Source organism: Phalangium opilio, unplaced genomic scaffold, assembly GCF_054372755.1.
Source record: "Phalangium opilio isolate 3A_F unplaced genomic scaffold, DU_Popi_V2 ptg000013l_1, whole genome shotgun sequence".
NCBI lineage: Eukaryota > Metazoa > Arthropoda > Arachnida > Opiliones > Phalangiidae > Phalangium > Phalangium opilio.
Genome location: NW_028324148.1, coordinates 13,455,601 through 13,472,005, shown reverse-complemented (window position 1 = coordinate 13,472,005; position 16,405 = coordinate 13,455,601). Strand labels below are relative to the sequence as shown.

General features: G+C 36.6%; 3 protein-coding genes and 1 long non-coding RNA gene across 7 annotated transcripts in view; 1 reads left to right on the top strand and 3 right to left on the bottom strand.

The window, feature by feature from the left end:
• LOC149709321 (uncharacterized) overlaps window positions 1-4,178 on the bottom strand; it is a 38,075-nt gene extending 33,897 nt beyond the window's left edge. The window contains exon 1 of the mRNA XM_089864672.1: window positions 3,846-4,178. The gene's annotated coding sequence lies outside the window, so the exon portion shown is untranslated. The remainder of the gene's footprint in view (window positions 1-3,845) is intronic.
• A 2,496-nt stretch (window positions 4,179-6,674) lies between these two features.
• Window positions 6,675-10,473, bottom strand: LOC149709320 (uncharacterized). Its single transcript, XM_089864012.1, has 9 exons — window positions 10,139-10,473; window positions 9,667-10,071; window positions 9,510-9,598; window positions 9,155-9,245; window positions 8,927-9,091; window positions 8,595-8,748; window positions 8,073-8,284; window positions 7,229-7,536; window positions 6,675-7,008 (listed from the first exon to the last, which is right to left on the bottom strand). The coding sequence occupies exons 2-9, from the start codon at window positions 9,721-9,723 to the stop codon at window positions 6,675-6,677; spliced, it is 1,410 nt and encodes a 469-aa protein (XP_089720138.1). The 5' UTR covers window positions 9,724-10,071; window positions 10,139-10,473.
• Window positions 10,474-10,549: 76 nt separating this feature from the next.
• Window positions 10,550-14,353, bottom strand: LOC149709318 (gastric triacylglycerol lipase-like). 2 transcript variants are annotated; one of them, XM_089864671.1, is made up of 9 exons: window positions 14,111-14,353; window positions 13,546-13,756; window positions 13,132-13,237; window positions 12,915-13,065; window positions 12,367-12,459; window positions 12,148-12,309; window positions 11,884-11,955; window positions 11,447-11,515; window positions 10,550-11,006 (listed from the first exon to the last, which is right to left on the bottom strand). In XM_089864671.1, the coding sequence occupies exons 1-9, from the start codon at window positions 14,351-14,353 to the stop codon at window positions 10,743-10,745; spliced, it is 1,371 nt and encodes a 456-aa protein (XP_089720797.1). In that variant the 3' UTR covers window positions 10,550-10,742. The 2 variants fall into 2 exon arrangements, with proteins under 2 accessions (XP_089720797.1, XP_089720796.1); XM_089864670.1 differs by having other exon boundaries at window positions 10,553-11,006; window positions 13,123-13,237.
• LOC149709319 (uncharacterized) lies at window positions 12,278-14,117 on the top strand. 3 transcript variants are annotated; one of them, XR_016381343.1, is made up of 7 exons: window positions 12,278-12,414; window positions 12,493-12,644; window positions 12,732-12,792; window positions 12,861-12,890; window positions 12,941-13,304; window positions 13,566-13,774; window positions 13,871-14,117. It is a non-coding gene; the product is annotated as an uncharacterized LOC149709319 (long non-coding RNA). The 3 variants fall into 3 exon arrangements; XR_016381341.1 differs by lacking the exon at window positions 12,861-12,890; XR_016381342.1 differs by lacking the exon at window positions 12,861-12,890 and having other exon boundaries at window positions 13,566-13,785.
• Window positions 14,354-16,405: the final 2,052 nt, after the last annotated feature.

The following is a 16,405-nucleotide window of genomic DNA, read 5'->3' as shown; positions in this document are numbered from 1 at the left end:
AAATTATCTTATTGGCTCACTTAAACTACGTTTTGATGACGTTGCTAACGGGGACGACGAAAAATACGTAATTACTTTTTACCTCTCTCGCTATGACCAGCCTCTTCTTTCATACCCCCCTCCGTCCCGGGGAAGGGGGTACGGGACTATGACGCGAGCCTAGAGTACTCTGTTCTCCATTCCTACTTCTAAAATTGAATTTATTGCCGTCTGCCTATGCTCGGTCCTTCATTTGGTAATTAAGCAAGAATGGTTATTATAATTCATTATCGCTTTTAGTTTAACCATGATTGCATTACATCTTATTTCTGACCTATGATTGATTTTTTCATTGCAAACGACACTGCAATATTTTCAGTTAAAAATCACCTACTAAGCCTCGGCAATGGTATAGGGAATAAAGCGTATTCACTTAAGCTAAGCAGACGACGTAAGTCGTAATCAACTCTTGCTGAATAGATGTCTACTATCATTCACATAGAAGCCTTTGATGCTTCGGGGATATAAAACATTGCTCAATTGTTCAAGCAAATTAAAGGCTAATTAATATTATTTCTCCTCAAATAAATCCTCATAAGCCGACATCTGAAAAGACCCCCCAATGCACTCCACTTTGCGAATTAGCAATTAGGTTGATTATGTCGAGAGATGAGGAGCTGAACATTGAAATCCTATCGTGGGAAAGTGGATTCTCTCATTATCTGTCCGGGAACACGAGCATGTATACAACTCATTAAGAATCAATTTCAGAGAAAGGCTGTTTAATTAATAATGAGAGGGACCGCTCTAGCGGGAATTAAAAATAAATCCTGGTTGAGAGTACTCGTACTTTCATAATTAAATATGGAATTGTAATTCGGAGCATCTGTAAGAAATCGGGTTAATTATACTAATTAGCTAAAGGTTATTCTATTTCAGTTTAATTATTCAGCTGTAAAATGTATGAATTATGTTTTAATTAAACTTGCTAGAGGTTTTCCGTTAAAAGTAATAAATAATTTTAAGTATGAAATTAAAACCTACATAATTTCTTCGACACATTGTTAAGATATAGTACTTATTTTTCGGGAGACGTAGCTGCGACATAAATCGCTTTTAATTGAAAAGTAGAGCTTCACGCGAAATATCAATTAGCAGCCAATATATAGACGAGCTGTTTTAGTCTAGAGATATATTTTCAACAATGGTCACTCCGCCATCATGACCTTCAACAAAACAATGGCTACCCTAACAAGGTCATCATTAGTCAATTTTGAAGCTTTCTTCGCATCTTTCCAAATTGACTCTGTATGAACGCGTCTTTCTTAATAAATACAACTACGATTCTAACGATTAGGATTCAAACTTTATTAGAATTAATTACTTATGAAGTGGTTACCATGCCGGATTTTTTAATTGTGGGCTCACAAAATTGTTATAAGGTTAGGTTAGGCAAACTATAAGAAAGGTTAGAAGGTTGATTATTCCTTAATGTATCGCCTAGAGCCTGCTACGCCCAGATTTACTGACAATTAGGGTACTTATAGATCAGTCCATTTATAACTTGCAGAAAAACCAACGCACGGGGGCAGGACTGCACACTTACGTTATTTCCCTCGTGTCAAGAGTCAATGTCAGACGGAGCCAGAGTTCACTACACACTGATGGAGGCTATCTGACTCGCACTGCCTCTAGCGGTGCTTCTTGGCGCCAGGGAAATAACCCCTCATCCTATGGTGTTTGTTTCTTTGCTGCAATTAAAGTATCTTTCAGACAAGACTAAAATCTTTGCGCTTTCTTGACTGTATTCGTTATTTTGGATAAGCAGCTATTTAAGTATTCAAAAGTGTTGGTTCAAAAAATCACCATATACGCGACAAGTTTTTAAATCGTCTGCTCACGCGTCGGAACAGGAAAATGAACGCACGGACGTGGCCATAACGAAATTAACGAGCTGGGTGACCGACGAGAACGTAGAATCTAACTCTAGTCTGAATGGACCTTTATGGAATGGTCTATTTGATTTAGAACTCGGCTTAGACGATGGACCCATGCAGCTAAGGCTGTAACGAAACAGTACACAATCTCGCTTGCCATAGAAGAACCGAATTTCTTTGTTGCATTATGCAATATTTCATTTTAGTATGGGCACGGACCCACCCTTCATTAGTCATCCTTTGAACCTAAAAGCAAACTTCCTTTTGTATGATGAAATTGATGTTTAATGCCAGCGGTTGTATTTTCCTATCACGAAAAAGGTCCTAGGTCCCGCGCCACGAGGAAGGGCATTCCTTTGTGATCCCATCCCGGGGATATTCGATTTATATTCGTCTCTTCCTGAATACTGACAGAATTATTCGATCGATACTTCGATTCTAGTCAAGCATAATGAATCCCTCGTTTTATGTCCGCCCCCTCGGTTTCACCCTCGCGTTTTCCGTCCCGATAGAATAGATAGTAAAGGTCGTTAGTAGACGCTCTCTTTGTTTGATTTAAGCTCTGTTTGGTTAGCGAGGGAAAGCATTTGAATACCAGGGACTAATTAAGCTAATATCTAAAGGGTGCTAATTAATGCAGTAAAGAATTATTTGTTTAATAGTTTTTATAACGATATTCAAATAAGTTTTGACGAGTTGATACCAATAATTCATGAATATAGACATCAGTAACCTAGTAACAGTTAGTATGATATGCACTCCATGCCATTTATGGAGGTATGTTGCAGTCAGTTAATAATGGTATGTCGCCGTTAACGGGGGTATTTTTAGTTAATGATGGTATGTCGCCGTTAACGGGGGTATGTTGCAGTTAATGATGTTATGTCGCCGTTAATGGGGGTATTTTGCGGTTAATGATGGTATGTCGCCGTTAACGGGGGTATTTTGCGGTTAATGATGGTATGTCGCCGTTAACGGGGTATTTTGCAGTTAATGATGGTATGTCGCCGTTAACGGGGTATTTTGCGGTTAATGATGGGATGTCGCCGTTAACGGGGGTATTTTGCAGTTAATTATGGTATGTCGCCGTTAACGGGGGTATTTTTGCAGTTAATTATGGTATGTCGCCGTTAACGGGGGTATTTTTGCAGTTAATTATGGTATGTCGCCGTTAACGGGGGTATTTTTGCAGTTAATTATGGTATGTCGCCGTTAACGGGGATATGTTGAAGTTAATGATGGTATGTCGCCGTTAACGGGGGTATGTTGGTGTTAATGAATCCATGTTGCGTCAAAGTATTTCTTTTTTACTAAGGGTTTCAATGCAATAGGGTCCTTGGAAGGATACGAATAATCATCGTTTCTGTTTGTGTTGATACAGGGAAAGTTATGAGGTTTATTTGGGAGATGACCGAAAGGGTGTTGAGGTCAAGTCACCTCCAGCGGACACGGGGCTTGCAAGACCTACATGGTAAGGCCACCGTCGTATTCCCTCAAACTCTGCTACTAACAAATCAACATGAATTTGCAAAATTTCAAAAGTTCAAGTGATTTTCACGTACTTTCTCTCGCTAAGCACTACGACAATGACAAGTGTCACGCTTGTTATGTATTGTTACCATACTTATATTAAGACCCTTCAACATTTAAACAAAATCGTATTTGTCTTTACTCTAAAGGAGACAACCCTGGAAACTAAAAAACCATAAATTGAAATCCAATATCTTAATCACAGGTCGTTCACTGAAATTGAAGCCACATAAAAAGAATTTCGATTTCAAATAAACCGCAGATAAGGACACGGCGCGGTTCAGCGAAGCCTTACCTTCAATTCAAATTGTAACCATTGACAATAATTAAATAGCGACACACAAATAAATGAATAAAAACAGAAACACTTTCGATTATTTAAATGAAGATAAATCTTACTTTCGTTATTGTGAGGAGGACACAATGGCCAACATTATATCGTAATATCCTGAGTTGTACAATGAAGGGTCGCGCACAAAGTATTGTCAAACAAACCAACGTTATCCAAGCGAAAATCCGTAACACAATTAAAGAATCGACGAGTTCTTTCCAATTGAGTTAGTCGAGCTGACAATGAAAATAAACACAACACCAACTGGTTCCACTGTCGTAATACAAGGGATTGCAAAGCCAGTAAGTCTATGTAGGCTCAGAAGCGCGATGAGAGATTCGCGCCTGCTTCACCGACTGAGAGCCGGATTGAATCTGACTGGCGCAGAGTTAGGTCACGACGATTCCAACAGAGTGGCAAATCCTTCTCAAACACGCTCGCTCCGTGGCGAGGTTGTCGCCACTCTACTCGAAATTGGACTTTGAAACATAACGAAGTCGGTTCTCGAGCTTCGAGGAGGGAGGTTATATGGAGAAGTTATGTTGTTGGGCCATGTTCGGCAATGAAAGTCTCCCAAAGCACCTTACGCACGCCCCTACCTTTGGTTGAAGCTACTTCTCACGAATTAGCTTATATTTTTAACACACAGGGAGCGTTGTTGACGTTTTCGGTGGCAGATAGTCAGAAGCCAATAGAAACGTATCTACAAGCCTTGAAAATTACGAAGGGCAATTAAAAATAGACCTTGAAATCATTAGAGATCCATAAAAAATTTAAAATGACACCGATACATTTTTATATCAACCAGGCGACACTTTTGAAAAAGGTCTATTTACATCTTTAAGCTTAGAGGATAGAGGTGAGATGGAGTAGCAATGAAAGTCTCTCGCACTGTTGACATTTCTACCGTATGACCCTACCAAAACGCCACTGAGGATGCTGGGAGGACTTTGTTACTCTTCCATACATGAGGTTACAGTGGCTACGTTATAAGTATCAAAATTACTACTCCATTTCAGCTCTTCCCACCAAGCTCTAAGCATAGTAGCTGTCTAAGTCATTTACCATGAAGCAGTGAAATAAATTGAGTCGTCTGTGTTTATTCTAATGGAGCGGTAGCTCTCTCAGATAAGGCCTGATGATGTCTTTAACGTATAATGTGGGTGTTGTGGATAACTTCAGGGGTGAGGATTCCCTCGAATAGTTGAGGGATGTTAAGGAACTCTTGAAACAGAAGAGAGACGGAGCGTACGATTCGTGCGAAAGACATTCGGGGGGGGGGGTTACCTACCTACAGAAAGGGGAGACTTATTATATCATAGCCAAATACTCGCTCTAATCCCCCGTTGACACGAGCTAATAGGGCTGCCGCAATTGCGCTAATGTCTAATAGTGATAAAGTGGCTAGACAATGTACTCTATTTCGTTACAAATCAGAACAAATAGCTATGATTTATTAAAAAATGTTTCAACTCCAAAAAAGTCTACTCCATTTCATGATATCTATTACTCGAGGTTACAACAATCAGAGCAACATTGATTTTACATTTTGCAGCGTTACAACTGCTCAGTTCAACATATGATAGACATTCCCTTTCGAAAGACACTAAATACTTGCGCTCGAATTATTAGTTAATTGAGCAATCAGGGCTCAAATAACTAAGCAAAATAGACCAAAAGATAGAATTAATTCTCTACTGTATATCCCAATGAATTTTGCATCTCCACCTTAAAGTGGTATAACTCTGTTTCCAAAAACACTCCAATCCGAACCCGAAAATGGTAGCTTGGACAGCAAAATGACAAAAAACATTTTTGACTTAAAATCGTCCCATGAACACTGCATGCTCTTACTTGCTGACGACTTATAAGTGTTAATCACTTTTTATTGATTTTATTACCCCCCCCCCCTTCCCCTGGGGTCATGTTGAGGGTCAAAATAAATTAAAGTAATTCTACAACACATAATAAGGTTTACTTGTAATAATAGTTTCTTAATAAACTATTTCAAAATTCAAACTATGTAATTTGCTTTGAAAAAATCTATAATTTAATATTAACAATTTTAAGTGTTAGACCACTTCGTTTAAATTGGTCACGATCACTCATTCAGAATGCCCAAGGGTGGCGCGTGGTAGATGTAGGAATTTTATATTATATTCATTTATACGGGATGGTGCATGGAGCACGAGCCAAGTGCTATCGCGTATTGCCTCAGGGTCGTAATTACTAGGATAGATGACTGACGTCGAATCTCGGGGCCAAGTAAAGTGGGACTAACAAAAACCTGTTTCAAAGAAATATCCTTAAGAGCTAGTCGCTTTTAGAAATGGGGACGTTAACTCTCCTTGATCTCTCTTTTATTAAGTACCCGATGCCATCTAGCGAAGATAGTGTACACTAATTAAAACTATTAAAGACAAATGCGAAAATAATTAGTCCTTTTTTCAAAAAACATTTCGTATCTTATAGGGGGGTTACATGACAATAATACGTCACAAGCGTAGCTGACGTTACTTAGCGTCTGGGTCCGCCCACTTAGGTCCCTGATATTGGAAAAACTTGTGGAAAGATACGTATTCCAAGTAAAGCGGTATTAATTCCTGTTTCGTTACAGTATCACAATACTCAACAAAGTTCTAGGTTCAAGTACTTTGACCTGCCCACTTTAGAACCAGACAGTGGAAGAACAGGTGACCCTTATACACATTACAAGTTGAAAAGTATTAATAGACCGTTCCATTAATGACCAGCGGAGGGAAGCTAGCCAACTCGCACTGCCTCTAGCGGTGCTTCTTGGCACGAGGTAAATAACCCAAGAAGGTGACACCGCCCCTGTGGTGTTTGCTTCTCTTCTAGAATAATTGGAATAATAGGAGTAAAGATTTGGATTTGATCTAAGGCAAAGTTTGACTATAGTAATTTGATGGTAAGCGCACGGGTAGAAATAGTGGTTTGTATTTCTTTCGTCGTCGACGCCTTCTGCGCAAGCGCACTGATCTCCTTCGTTGAGTTAAATGAAGTATCCATTCAAAGATGAAGAATGCGAACGCGCCTCCAAAGCCAACTAGAAACATATTGATGAACATCGTTTGTGGGAATATTGAACTTCTAAATTCACTGGCCAATGTTTTCGAGTTCAGATCATGATCGGGCACGCATAATGATACAGCTAAATCAGGCTTGAAATTCAAACCCGTCCATAGACCAACTGCTACAAAATGTTGCAATCTATTTAAAAAACAAAACAACGAAAATATAAGTGAAATGAGGCGGTATTTGGTAAATTACCGACTAATCATCTCTAGTTTGAAGAATAAAACGATTAAACTAAGGTTTTGCAGCGTTCTCATTAATTTTGTCTAGCATCGGCCGATACTATAAACCTCTATGTCAGACCAATACTTATGCATTATAGGGCTACGGTTTGATATTTATAACAACAACTTGCCTTTGTTCAACGACTTCAATGAATTCTTTGGGGACGTCGGAACGAAAGGCGAAATTAAGTTTTCTCGTTGTCTGTTTCAGTAACTGTACTTCAGGATCAACAACGTCTAGAAAATTGGGACGTTGATTTTCGTTGGCGCATATTGGGATCAAAGCGTATTCAAGTTCTTCTTCGCTCATTATAATGAATCTTTTTTGCTTGACTAGTTTGTCAATTAAATATTCGAATCCGGAAATTTTTTCCGAAACCAATCCATCAGTTGAACGAATTTTTTGGGCTAGTTTTTGAATAATAGGAATTCTAGAGTCCTGGAAGTGCATTTAATTAGTTGGAGAAACGTTTATTTTTATCTAATCGTTTCCTGAGTCGCTTTTTATAATCAACTTGTGATTGGTTTAATAAGGTAAAGATTTATCGAAATTATAGACCTAACAACTCATCGAAAAATTAGCTACAGTAATGTTAACAGTGTAATGAGTCTCCATAGACAATTTAGCCTCTAATTGCGTAATTACCCGCTAGTTAAAAATACAGAACAAAATGGCCACTACTCCATGTCCACGACAACAAAATTATTTTTGCCACAGTTACCCATTGGTTTATTATTAATTAGTATGCAAATTAACCATTTTCTTACCTTTTAACAGTTCAAGCTTCATTTATATCGTGCCTGCCACCTCGCGGGCAAAATCTTCCCTAGGTGGCGCAAGTCACCGAAAGAAATTTAGGCGTTTACGAAATTTTATAGCTTAACGTTACCATTCCTGTAGCTAATATTTCGATGAATTCCTGATGTGCAAGATCATAAGGCTATTATGAAAGATCCGTATAAGCCATACTTAACCATAATTTGGTGAAATGCTGAGCTTTTCTTGGAAAATATTGGTAATATTCTTGGATCGAAAGCAATATCTTTGATCGAACTGGCTCTTGCTCTAACGCATAGAGCCATATCAGCGCTGATTTGACCCAAGTAGAAATTGGTAATGATGATAAGCCCCAATAGAAAAATTCCAATTAAAATTCGAATTCCATCAGATGTGGTATCTTTTAAAGCTAAATAACAAATAATTTTTTTCAATGGTTAAGGTCCAGGATAGCAAGGAGGTTGATCCATAGCCGTCTCCTCGCACTCTCTGAAACCAAAATTCCCTATATGCTAAAGACACGCTTTATGGCTTTTGGGTGTCGATTTGCCACCATCTTTTAAAATGGCGGTCCGAAAAGTGAAAACCTTCTTTATAAAATAACGTCCGTGCATTTCAATCGATTTCACTAATATTTAGTATACTGGCTTACATACTCTTACGAATTATTCTAGCCTGGAATTATTATCTAATGTTTCGTTAGAAAATTCATTACTTACGTTGTTTCAGTACAATGGTGTAAAAGTTGTTCAAGCTTGTATAAAGATATTTGTGACTGTTAGAACATATTATTGATCTTCGAGGAAAAAAATTGAGTCCCATGTAATTGACGATGATGAAAACAACGAATGATACGGAAATTGCTGTTGCAAACTGTAAGTTAGAAAATATGCATAATGGTCTCTCTACGTAACCAATGGTGGCTTGTACGAAGGATTTGACAAATAACAAGTTGATTGGTGTAAATCATATTAGGAAACAGACCTTCATTAACGTATCTCATTGACTGAGTTATTTTTGCTAGGTTGCAATTTACCGAAATAATACTTACATTTCTAGACACTTTCGGGAAGTGAGTTTCGACTTTACTTGATTTGCACTCATCGTTGTAACTGGACAATGATAAAATGGTTGACGTTCCGAATGAGGATGTGAACTGAACTGTACCCGTTGGATCCTCAACGTATAAACAATCGTATATTAATCCATCACTTCGCTAAATAAATGTTGCAATTACTATAAATTGTTTTTAAAGTCTTGTTACAAAGCGTTTAATTACATTTTGTTGGAGATCTTGTAAAACACCGTACCACAAGCCTTTTATAATAAGACCAAGGTGTGGATGCTTGTGATTTAAAATGTATGTTATGCTGAAAACCAATAAATCATATTAACACTTGTAGAAATACGTCAGTCGCTATCATGTAAATTAAAATCTTCAGTAAGTTTTTATAAATTTCAATACAAAATTAATCTCGAATTATGTCGCATGCTTTTCGAATACTTCCTTAGTCAAGAGTTTTATACGTCATAACTGTTTGCCTCTCTTATTACAAAACCTTAATGCGTTCCATCGTTTTTATGACCAGATTGCCATTCCCAAGTGCTAATGTCTATAAATTATCTGTACTCACTTGTTCTTCAATGGTTTTGCGACGTAATTCCACATTTCAATGCCCAAACCAGTAGCTTCGCCTTTATCAATGATAGTGAATGAAGGATTCTGCCAACGAAAGTTTGGATTATTTATCCACAGCAATTTTCTTGTAACCTAAAGGTTTTTGTACGTACGTGATAAATCATCATTCGTAAAGGAGTTGAAGATGAGTTTGACGACCGTGATTCCATTTCAACAGCATTAAAGTTAACACCTTGAGTTGGAATTAATTCTTGCACGTGCAACGATCAAGCTAAAATTCACGAGACAGATTGTTGGCTGAACGCGTCACGAGACAAATTGCTCGTTCAACATAGCACGAGACATGTTACTCGCTCAACATAGCTCGAGACATGTTACTCGCTCAACATAGCACGGGACAGTTTGCTTCACTATACTGGAAAATCAATATTAACGCTCGTAGCTTATTTGTAAAGGTATTTCGCGGTATTGATGCAATTTGTACTTTTATAGTTTCAGTTGATGGTGCTAATAGTGTTTCTAAAACTTTTCCATTACCGTTGCATCTACTGAATGCACTACAAAAAAAATGGAAATAGTCATTTCACACTCCTAAATGGATTGAGGTTCCAAAGATAAACAAACCTTCAATGATTGACTGTTAAGGCCTTTGCGAGCAGGGCGTGGTGTGTCTAAAAAGTGAATATGTTATGACCACGAAGACTAGACTGAGAAAACGTGCTAATGGCAGGGGTAAATAGAAATAACAGCGGGTATGAAAGATTTTCGTAGTGCCCAGTATGACGTTAATGAAGTTTTGAAGACTTTCTCTCTATCAACTTTAGTTTACTTAAATTTTGAGTTATCGTTTCCCTCTGAGGCATATTTATCAGAAGTAATTGTCACTCAAAAATCACTTCTTTGAAAAAAAAATATCTAAATATTTCATAAAAAATAATAAATATTATTAAATAGGCCGATCACTTTTGAAATTGAAACAAATATCTTAAACTTTCTTTAAAAATTAATTATTCTTGCATTTAAATTCAACGAAATTGAAGATTTTAGTGATCTGGTTTTTGTTAAATGGGTTTTTATGGTGGGTAAAAGCAAATGAAAGTCGTGGGTTTTTATGGGCTCGATTAGATTTGCATTCGAACGCCGTATAAGGGCTCCTTTCAGACAATCATTGCGCGCCCAATTCATTTTACTCATTACGAATGTTAATCCAGTTTGAAATTAATTCATTTTAATTTATAAATTGTATTGGTCGAAAATTAAAGGAATTTAAAATCTCGACTATTTTGGGGTATACATATAATTTAGCGTCCGAGGCCCAAACAAAATCAATATGGGAGTAATCAACGGCTGGTACTGAATAATCGGCAATAATATTTGGTAAGTTCAGCCTCAAGAAATCGACATCCTTGGGGGTGGAATACGTGTCCGATGGACTGGTGATGACAGCAACAGGAACTTTAATTCGTCGAATGTCATATTCAGGAGGATATGCCTGTAATTAGACAAAACTCTTTTTAGTATACGTAACATCATAATAATATGCGTCAGTAAGGCATGATTGAGTGAGCTATGCCTAAAGAAAAGGCGCTAACGAGGTGGTGCCATCTCGACACTGCCATACGAAATTGAAAATTTTCAAATTAAGCCTGCGAATTTTTTAAACGTAGTCGTTGACAAGTGTCTAAGGAGTAAGGCGACTTCACTGACGTGAACGGAGGATTCTAGCCTAGTCTGAATGGACATGTTCTGGGGAAACTCTGAAATCTTCCGTATTACCCTTTAATTTGTCTTTATACCTATTTGTTTTACCTCACCATAAGTGAAAGCTAGTTTTTAAAGGAAAAAAAATAGATGGGTTGACTGAAACACGACTCAGTTAACGTATTTCATCGAGTGACATACTCATTTAGAAGTTTTGAATTTTTACAATACCTTGCCGTATCTCTTTATATTTCCTATATTGCCAAAATCGTACTTCTGAAATCTCCTAGATTGAATTATCTGTCAAAATTCAACCAACTTTAATTATTTGACCATAATTTATATCAAAAGAAACATAACAACGAGAAGTATGACCATGTAACTCAAAAAATAAATGACTTATTTTTCTTCATTGACTTTTCGTGTTTGGGAAGAAATTTTCCGAAGATTAAAACATCAAGTTTAACTTCTAATAATTTCCACTTTCAAGTATCTCTTTTCATAAATTGGATTAGGTTATTTGGATATATATAGGCCTATATATTGCTAGGACTGATTGCTACCTATATATGGAAGTAATTCCAGTATAGACCAAAGGTTTCATGATGAAATTGAAACGCTATGCAGCGGCATACTTCTCGTTGAAGTGTTACTTTGTGTAAACTAACCTGTGCAAATTGAACGAAACTATACGACGAAGTTCCAGCAGGACCACTTGAGTACAAAACAGGAATTCTGGTCTAATAAATTATTATTAAATCTCATTTGTCTTAAATAATTAAACAAATTTTAAAACAGGTAAAGAATTAATCTGAAGTTAACATTTGCGCGTAAGAAATTTTTTAATCACAATAAATGGACAAAACCAAGTTTATCTTAAGTGGTTTTACGATAACTTCGGATTATACTTAGGTGGTTTAAGCATTACATACTCTGTTAATATGGTTCGTAACCAGTCCCATACTTCCACCAAGTCCTAAGGCACAGCCAAATTCCCGAGCAAATCCCTGACCGCAAACGTACTTGGCAACTTTTCGAGCTAATGAAGTGCTAGGCAATAATTCACCCTGGGTTCCAGTTACTCTACCTAAATACTGATTTTAATTTTATCAGGATGGTTACGTAAGATTATATCATAAACAATTTTTTACCGTGAATAGATTGCCAATATTTGACAGCAATGCTGATGGTCCGTAACTGTAAGTCAATTTTGCAACAGGAGCCATTGCAATCAAAACGTTGATCTAAAACAGAAAACACATTAATAATTTCACCAGAAATACATTAAGGTACTAGGGATTATGGTGCCACATATCTCCAACGTTAATTTCTATGCAGGTTTTGTGGGCTGGGTTTGAGTACTATACGTCACGCCTCATTATTCTGTCGTATTTCTAACTGTATTTTCATTCGTTGGAAGCAACACGAGGTAAGGGGCACACGCAAGATGCAACGCGCAGCGAGATAGATACATTATTAACGAAGCTAAATTCGTCATAAATTATGATTATTCTAGCTCTTCCCACAAAATCCGCCTAGATCCATTGAGAAATGCTTCACAATCATTCTTATTAATTGTATGTATTCCTTCGCAAATTGCAATGTAATAATCAGTGATTTTTAAAACATTTCTGACACCATCCAGCTTGTTTTATGATGGGTTTTCATCAAAAAGGTGCGTTGCGAGCACAACACTTACTTTGGTATTATAATATTGACTTTCAGATAACAATCCAAAAATTGTGGTTGTTCCCATGGAATATCCAAGGAAGGACAATTGACTTCGTCCAGTTACTTGCAATACGTAATCAATCATCGTTGGAATATCAATCAATGCCGTTTCGTCATTACTAAAAACACAAGTTTCATAATGGATAATTTATGTTTAATTAATAACTGTTATTTACCAGAAATACCAAAATCTTTCGTCTTTATTCGAATATGTAATGTGTTTTCTCGAATACGTATTTCCACGAGCATTTCCCAACCAAACATCGTAGCCCAAATCGGCCAAAATAAATCCTGAAATAGAACAATTTGTATTTAGCGCAACTGTTAGCTATTACAGAGGGTGTTACAAAAAATGGTGGTACAGTGGGTTTCTATGGACATTTTTGAGTCGAAAATTTTCTATGACATTTTGCCCTAAACGCCACAGTTTACAAGTTATGAACATTGGAGTGTTTAATCGATGGCTACTTAAATTGAAGTTAGAGACTGAAAGAAAATGCTAATTTAATTAAGGGGTTATCCGTAAAACACTACAATCATAATTTGTTTAGAGTGTCCCTTGGTTCAAAATATCATAGTAGTTTTATAAAAGTATTTACCCAAACATTGATCCGGATAGGTATTCACGACAAAAGCTGAGCTACTCGACAAGATCCCGTGTTGAAGAAAGACGACTGGTTTACTGCCATGGTTTGGCTTTTGTCTATAACGATTTCCACCGGGAATTCTGTGCAGCTCTAATACGTAACCATCTCTCGTAACTACGTGATGCACTTCCACAGGATATCCTTTTCTGACTATTAGTTCCGGCTGAAATTCAAACAAAATGTATCTGAACAGTAAAGTATATTTATTTAAAGTACCATGATTCGATGTAAATTATCAAAAATTTCAAATATTTTATCATTGATTTATGTAATGCAGTCATATTTGAACATGCACTCCAAATTTGAGAGAAATCGCTTCGGCAGAAGTGAGTCAAAAATGGCTTTCAAGTTATGACCCAGACAGAAAGGAAGAGAGACAAACGTACAGACAGAAACACAGATAGAACGAAACATGGAAAGACACACAGACGGAAGAAACGACAGACACAAAGAGAGAAGAAAAGACAGGCGCGAAGACAGAAAGAAATTTATTTAATTATTATTTTTAAATTCTTACCGTCGTTAATCCGAAATCAGGATCATTAAATGAATTTCTCAGAGGATTCGTAATAAATTTCAAATTGATAAAGGCATTTTTAAATTGCCACGCGATAAACTTTGATAACTTGATGATTGTATCTGGTACGGTGCCTATTAGACCCGACAGTACATAATCTGAGTTAGGTTCGCTTTCACTAAAATTGTATCTGCCGCAACACGCTGCTAAAAGTGAAAGTATTGAAATAAATTTGAAATTCATCGCGATGTCGTACTAGCACGATTCGACATTGAGTCAATTTTGAAATATCATAAATTTCGGTTTATATATTAGGTATTAGTAGGCCATTTATAGATATAAAATTGGTTATGTAAAAATTATATTCATAAACTTCCTCTTTATAGTCTGTAAAATTATTTCCGTAATTTTCACACCCGAAATGTTAAAGGGAGAGTGAAAAGGGAAAAACGTTAACAAATTTCAGGCTAAATTTCATTCGACATGGAACATGCCACGGGAATTTGTTAATAAGAAGGCGATTGACCTGAGGTGCTAGTTTCAAATTAAATATGAAATCTCAAACAAATTTGAATTTCAAAATCATTCGGAGATATTATCTGGACTTATAACAGGTAAAAGAATCAATAAAAACTTAACTTCATTTCTTTTCACACTCCCTTTAACAAACGCCAGTTTTAAACATACATAAAACATAATGATAATTGCCTACCTACATATTTCGTTGATCATAACAATAACCATTACTTTATAAAATTGGTCAATAAAATAAATGAAGTTTCGATAGCATTTTGTATGAACCACAAACGCGTTGTTAGAAACCAGACCTTACTTCTCGCATAATACCGAGGGGCTAGTCATTTGCCAAAATTTTGTACACCTGATTACTGATTTCTGAATTTTTATGTGAATTCCGTTGATTACGGAATGAATTCCTTGATTTCCTTGATTACGATTATTTTAGGTGATTTCCATAATCTTTACACTGATTTCCCGTTATTGCCGCGGATTACTTGTGATTTCTGTTTGAATTCCAATGAATTCCGGTGATTTTTTGGTGAATGCCGTGATTACCACTGGATTCTTCGTGAATTTCGATGAATGCAGTGATTATTTCTATTTCAACTGATTATGATTTTTTTTTGGATTTTCGAATTCCTCGATTGATTATGTGTGATTATTTCGCGAAATGTGTGATTACCGAGGTGATTACAAAAGATTACTTTTAAATCATGTGATTATTTCTGATTTTCTCAAGATTTTGTGTGATTTCCAGTGATTATCGGAGATTACTGATTACCCTTGATTACCCACAAGATTTTGATTACTTATGATTTCCAAAGAATTCTAGAAATCAAGTAATCGATTTCCGCGGTTTTGTACACCTGATTATTCAAGTGACTAACCCCTTGCATAATACTCGAACCATGATGCAATTCTGCACTTAATGGTGCGAAGTGAAGTGGAAACTTGAGGCATAGTTAGGTTTGGTTACATATATAATGAACACCGGGGTTGTTAAAATTCGTCTGCTACATTGAATCCCTCCCAATCACTATTTCTCCCCACGTTTTACCCGAAATATCTTAAATAAAGAAAACTATTACAAGAAGAAGAACGCAATATTTTTATCTACTTCCTATATAATACTCTAATAAAAGTTTTATAAAGTAACTAGCTGTTACCCGCGGCGTCGCTCGTTTGTAATAAGAACTTCCATCAAAATCATATAAAGAATGGGTAGATTTTACTGATGACTAATATTTTTGTAGCACCCTAGGAGCGATGGCACTCGACGTTGCCCGTCAGCCCGTCGGAACATTTTTTATTACTTTTCACGCGGACATTATTCTATAAAGAAGGTTTTTTAGGTTTTAGGCCGCCATTTAAAAAGTTGACAACAAATCGAATCCAAAATACCATTCAGCCCATCTATAGCTTAAAGGTAAGCAGTGTACTAAATATGCGTGAAATCGGTTGAAACGCGCGGACTTTGTTGCATAGAGAAGTTTTCTTTACATTTCTGGTCACCATTTTTTAAGATGGAGGCGGATTGGAAAAATGTTTCTTAGTACGTGCCTACTACTTATGAGTAACGTTCCTGCAAATTTTCAGCCTTCTAAGGCAAGCGGTTTGGGCTGGGCGTTGATTATCAGTCAGTCAGTCAGGACTACAAATAGATATTATTAACACTGTGTGATATTCAAAATGAAGCTAGAGCCTAATTCAATTATTGTTTTACTACGAATCTAAAATTTTATAATTTCGTGGACATTTCTGTACGAAACTTGTTCT

Excerpts from the sequence above, each read along its gene's own strand:
- LOC149709320 (XM_089864012.1), bottom strand. The coding sequence starts at position 9,723 with ATGGAATCACGGTCGTCAAACTCATCTTCAACTCCTTTACGAATGATG. Across the intron at positions 9,246-9,509 it reads GCAAAACCATTGAAGAACAA|CATAACATACATTTTAAATC; the intron begins GTGAGTACAGAT and ends ATTGGTTTTCAG. Across the intron at positions 9,092-9,154 it reads TACAAGATCTCCAACAAAAT|CGAAGTGATGGATTAATATA; the intron begins GTAATTAAACGC and ends ACATTTATTTAG.
- LOC149709318 (XM_089864670.1), bottom strand. The coding sequence starts at position 14,353 with ATGAATTTCAAATTTATTTCAATACTTTCACTTTTAGCAGCGTGTTGC. Across the intron at positions 12,460-12,914 it reads GTCAATATTATAATACCAAA|ATCAACGTTTTGATTGCAAT; the intron begins GTAAGTGTTGTG and ends TTTCTGTTTTAG. Across the intron at positions 11,007-11,446 it reads ATATAAAGAGATACGGCAAG|GCATATCCTCCTGAATATGA; the intron begins GTATTGTAAAAA and ends GTCTAATTACAG.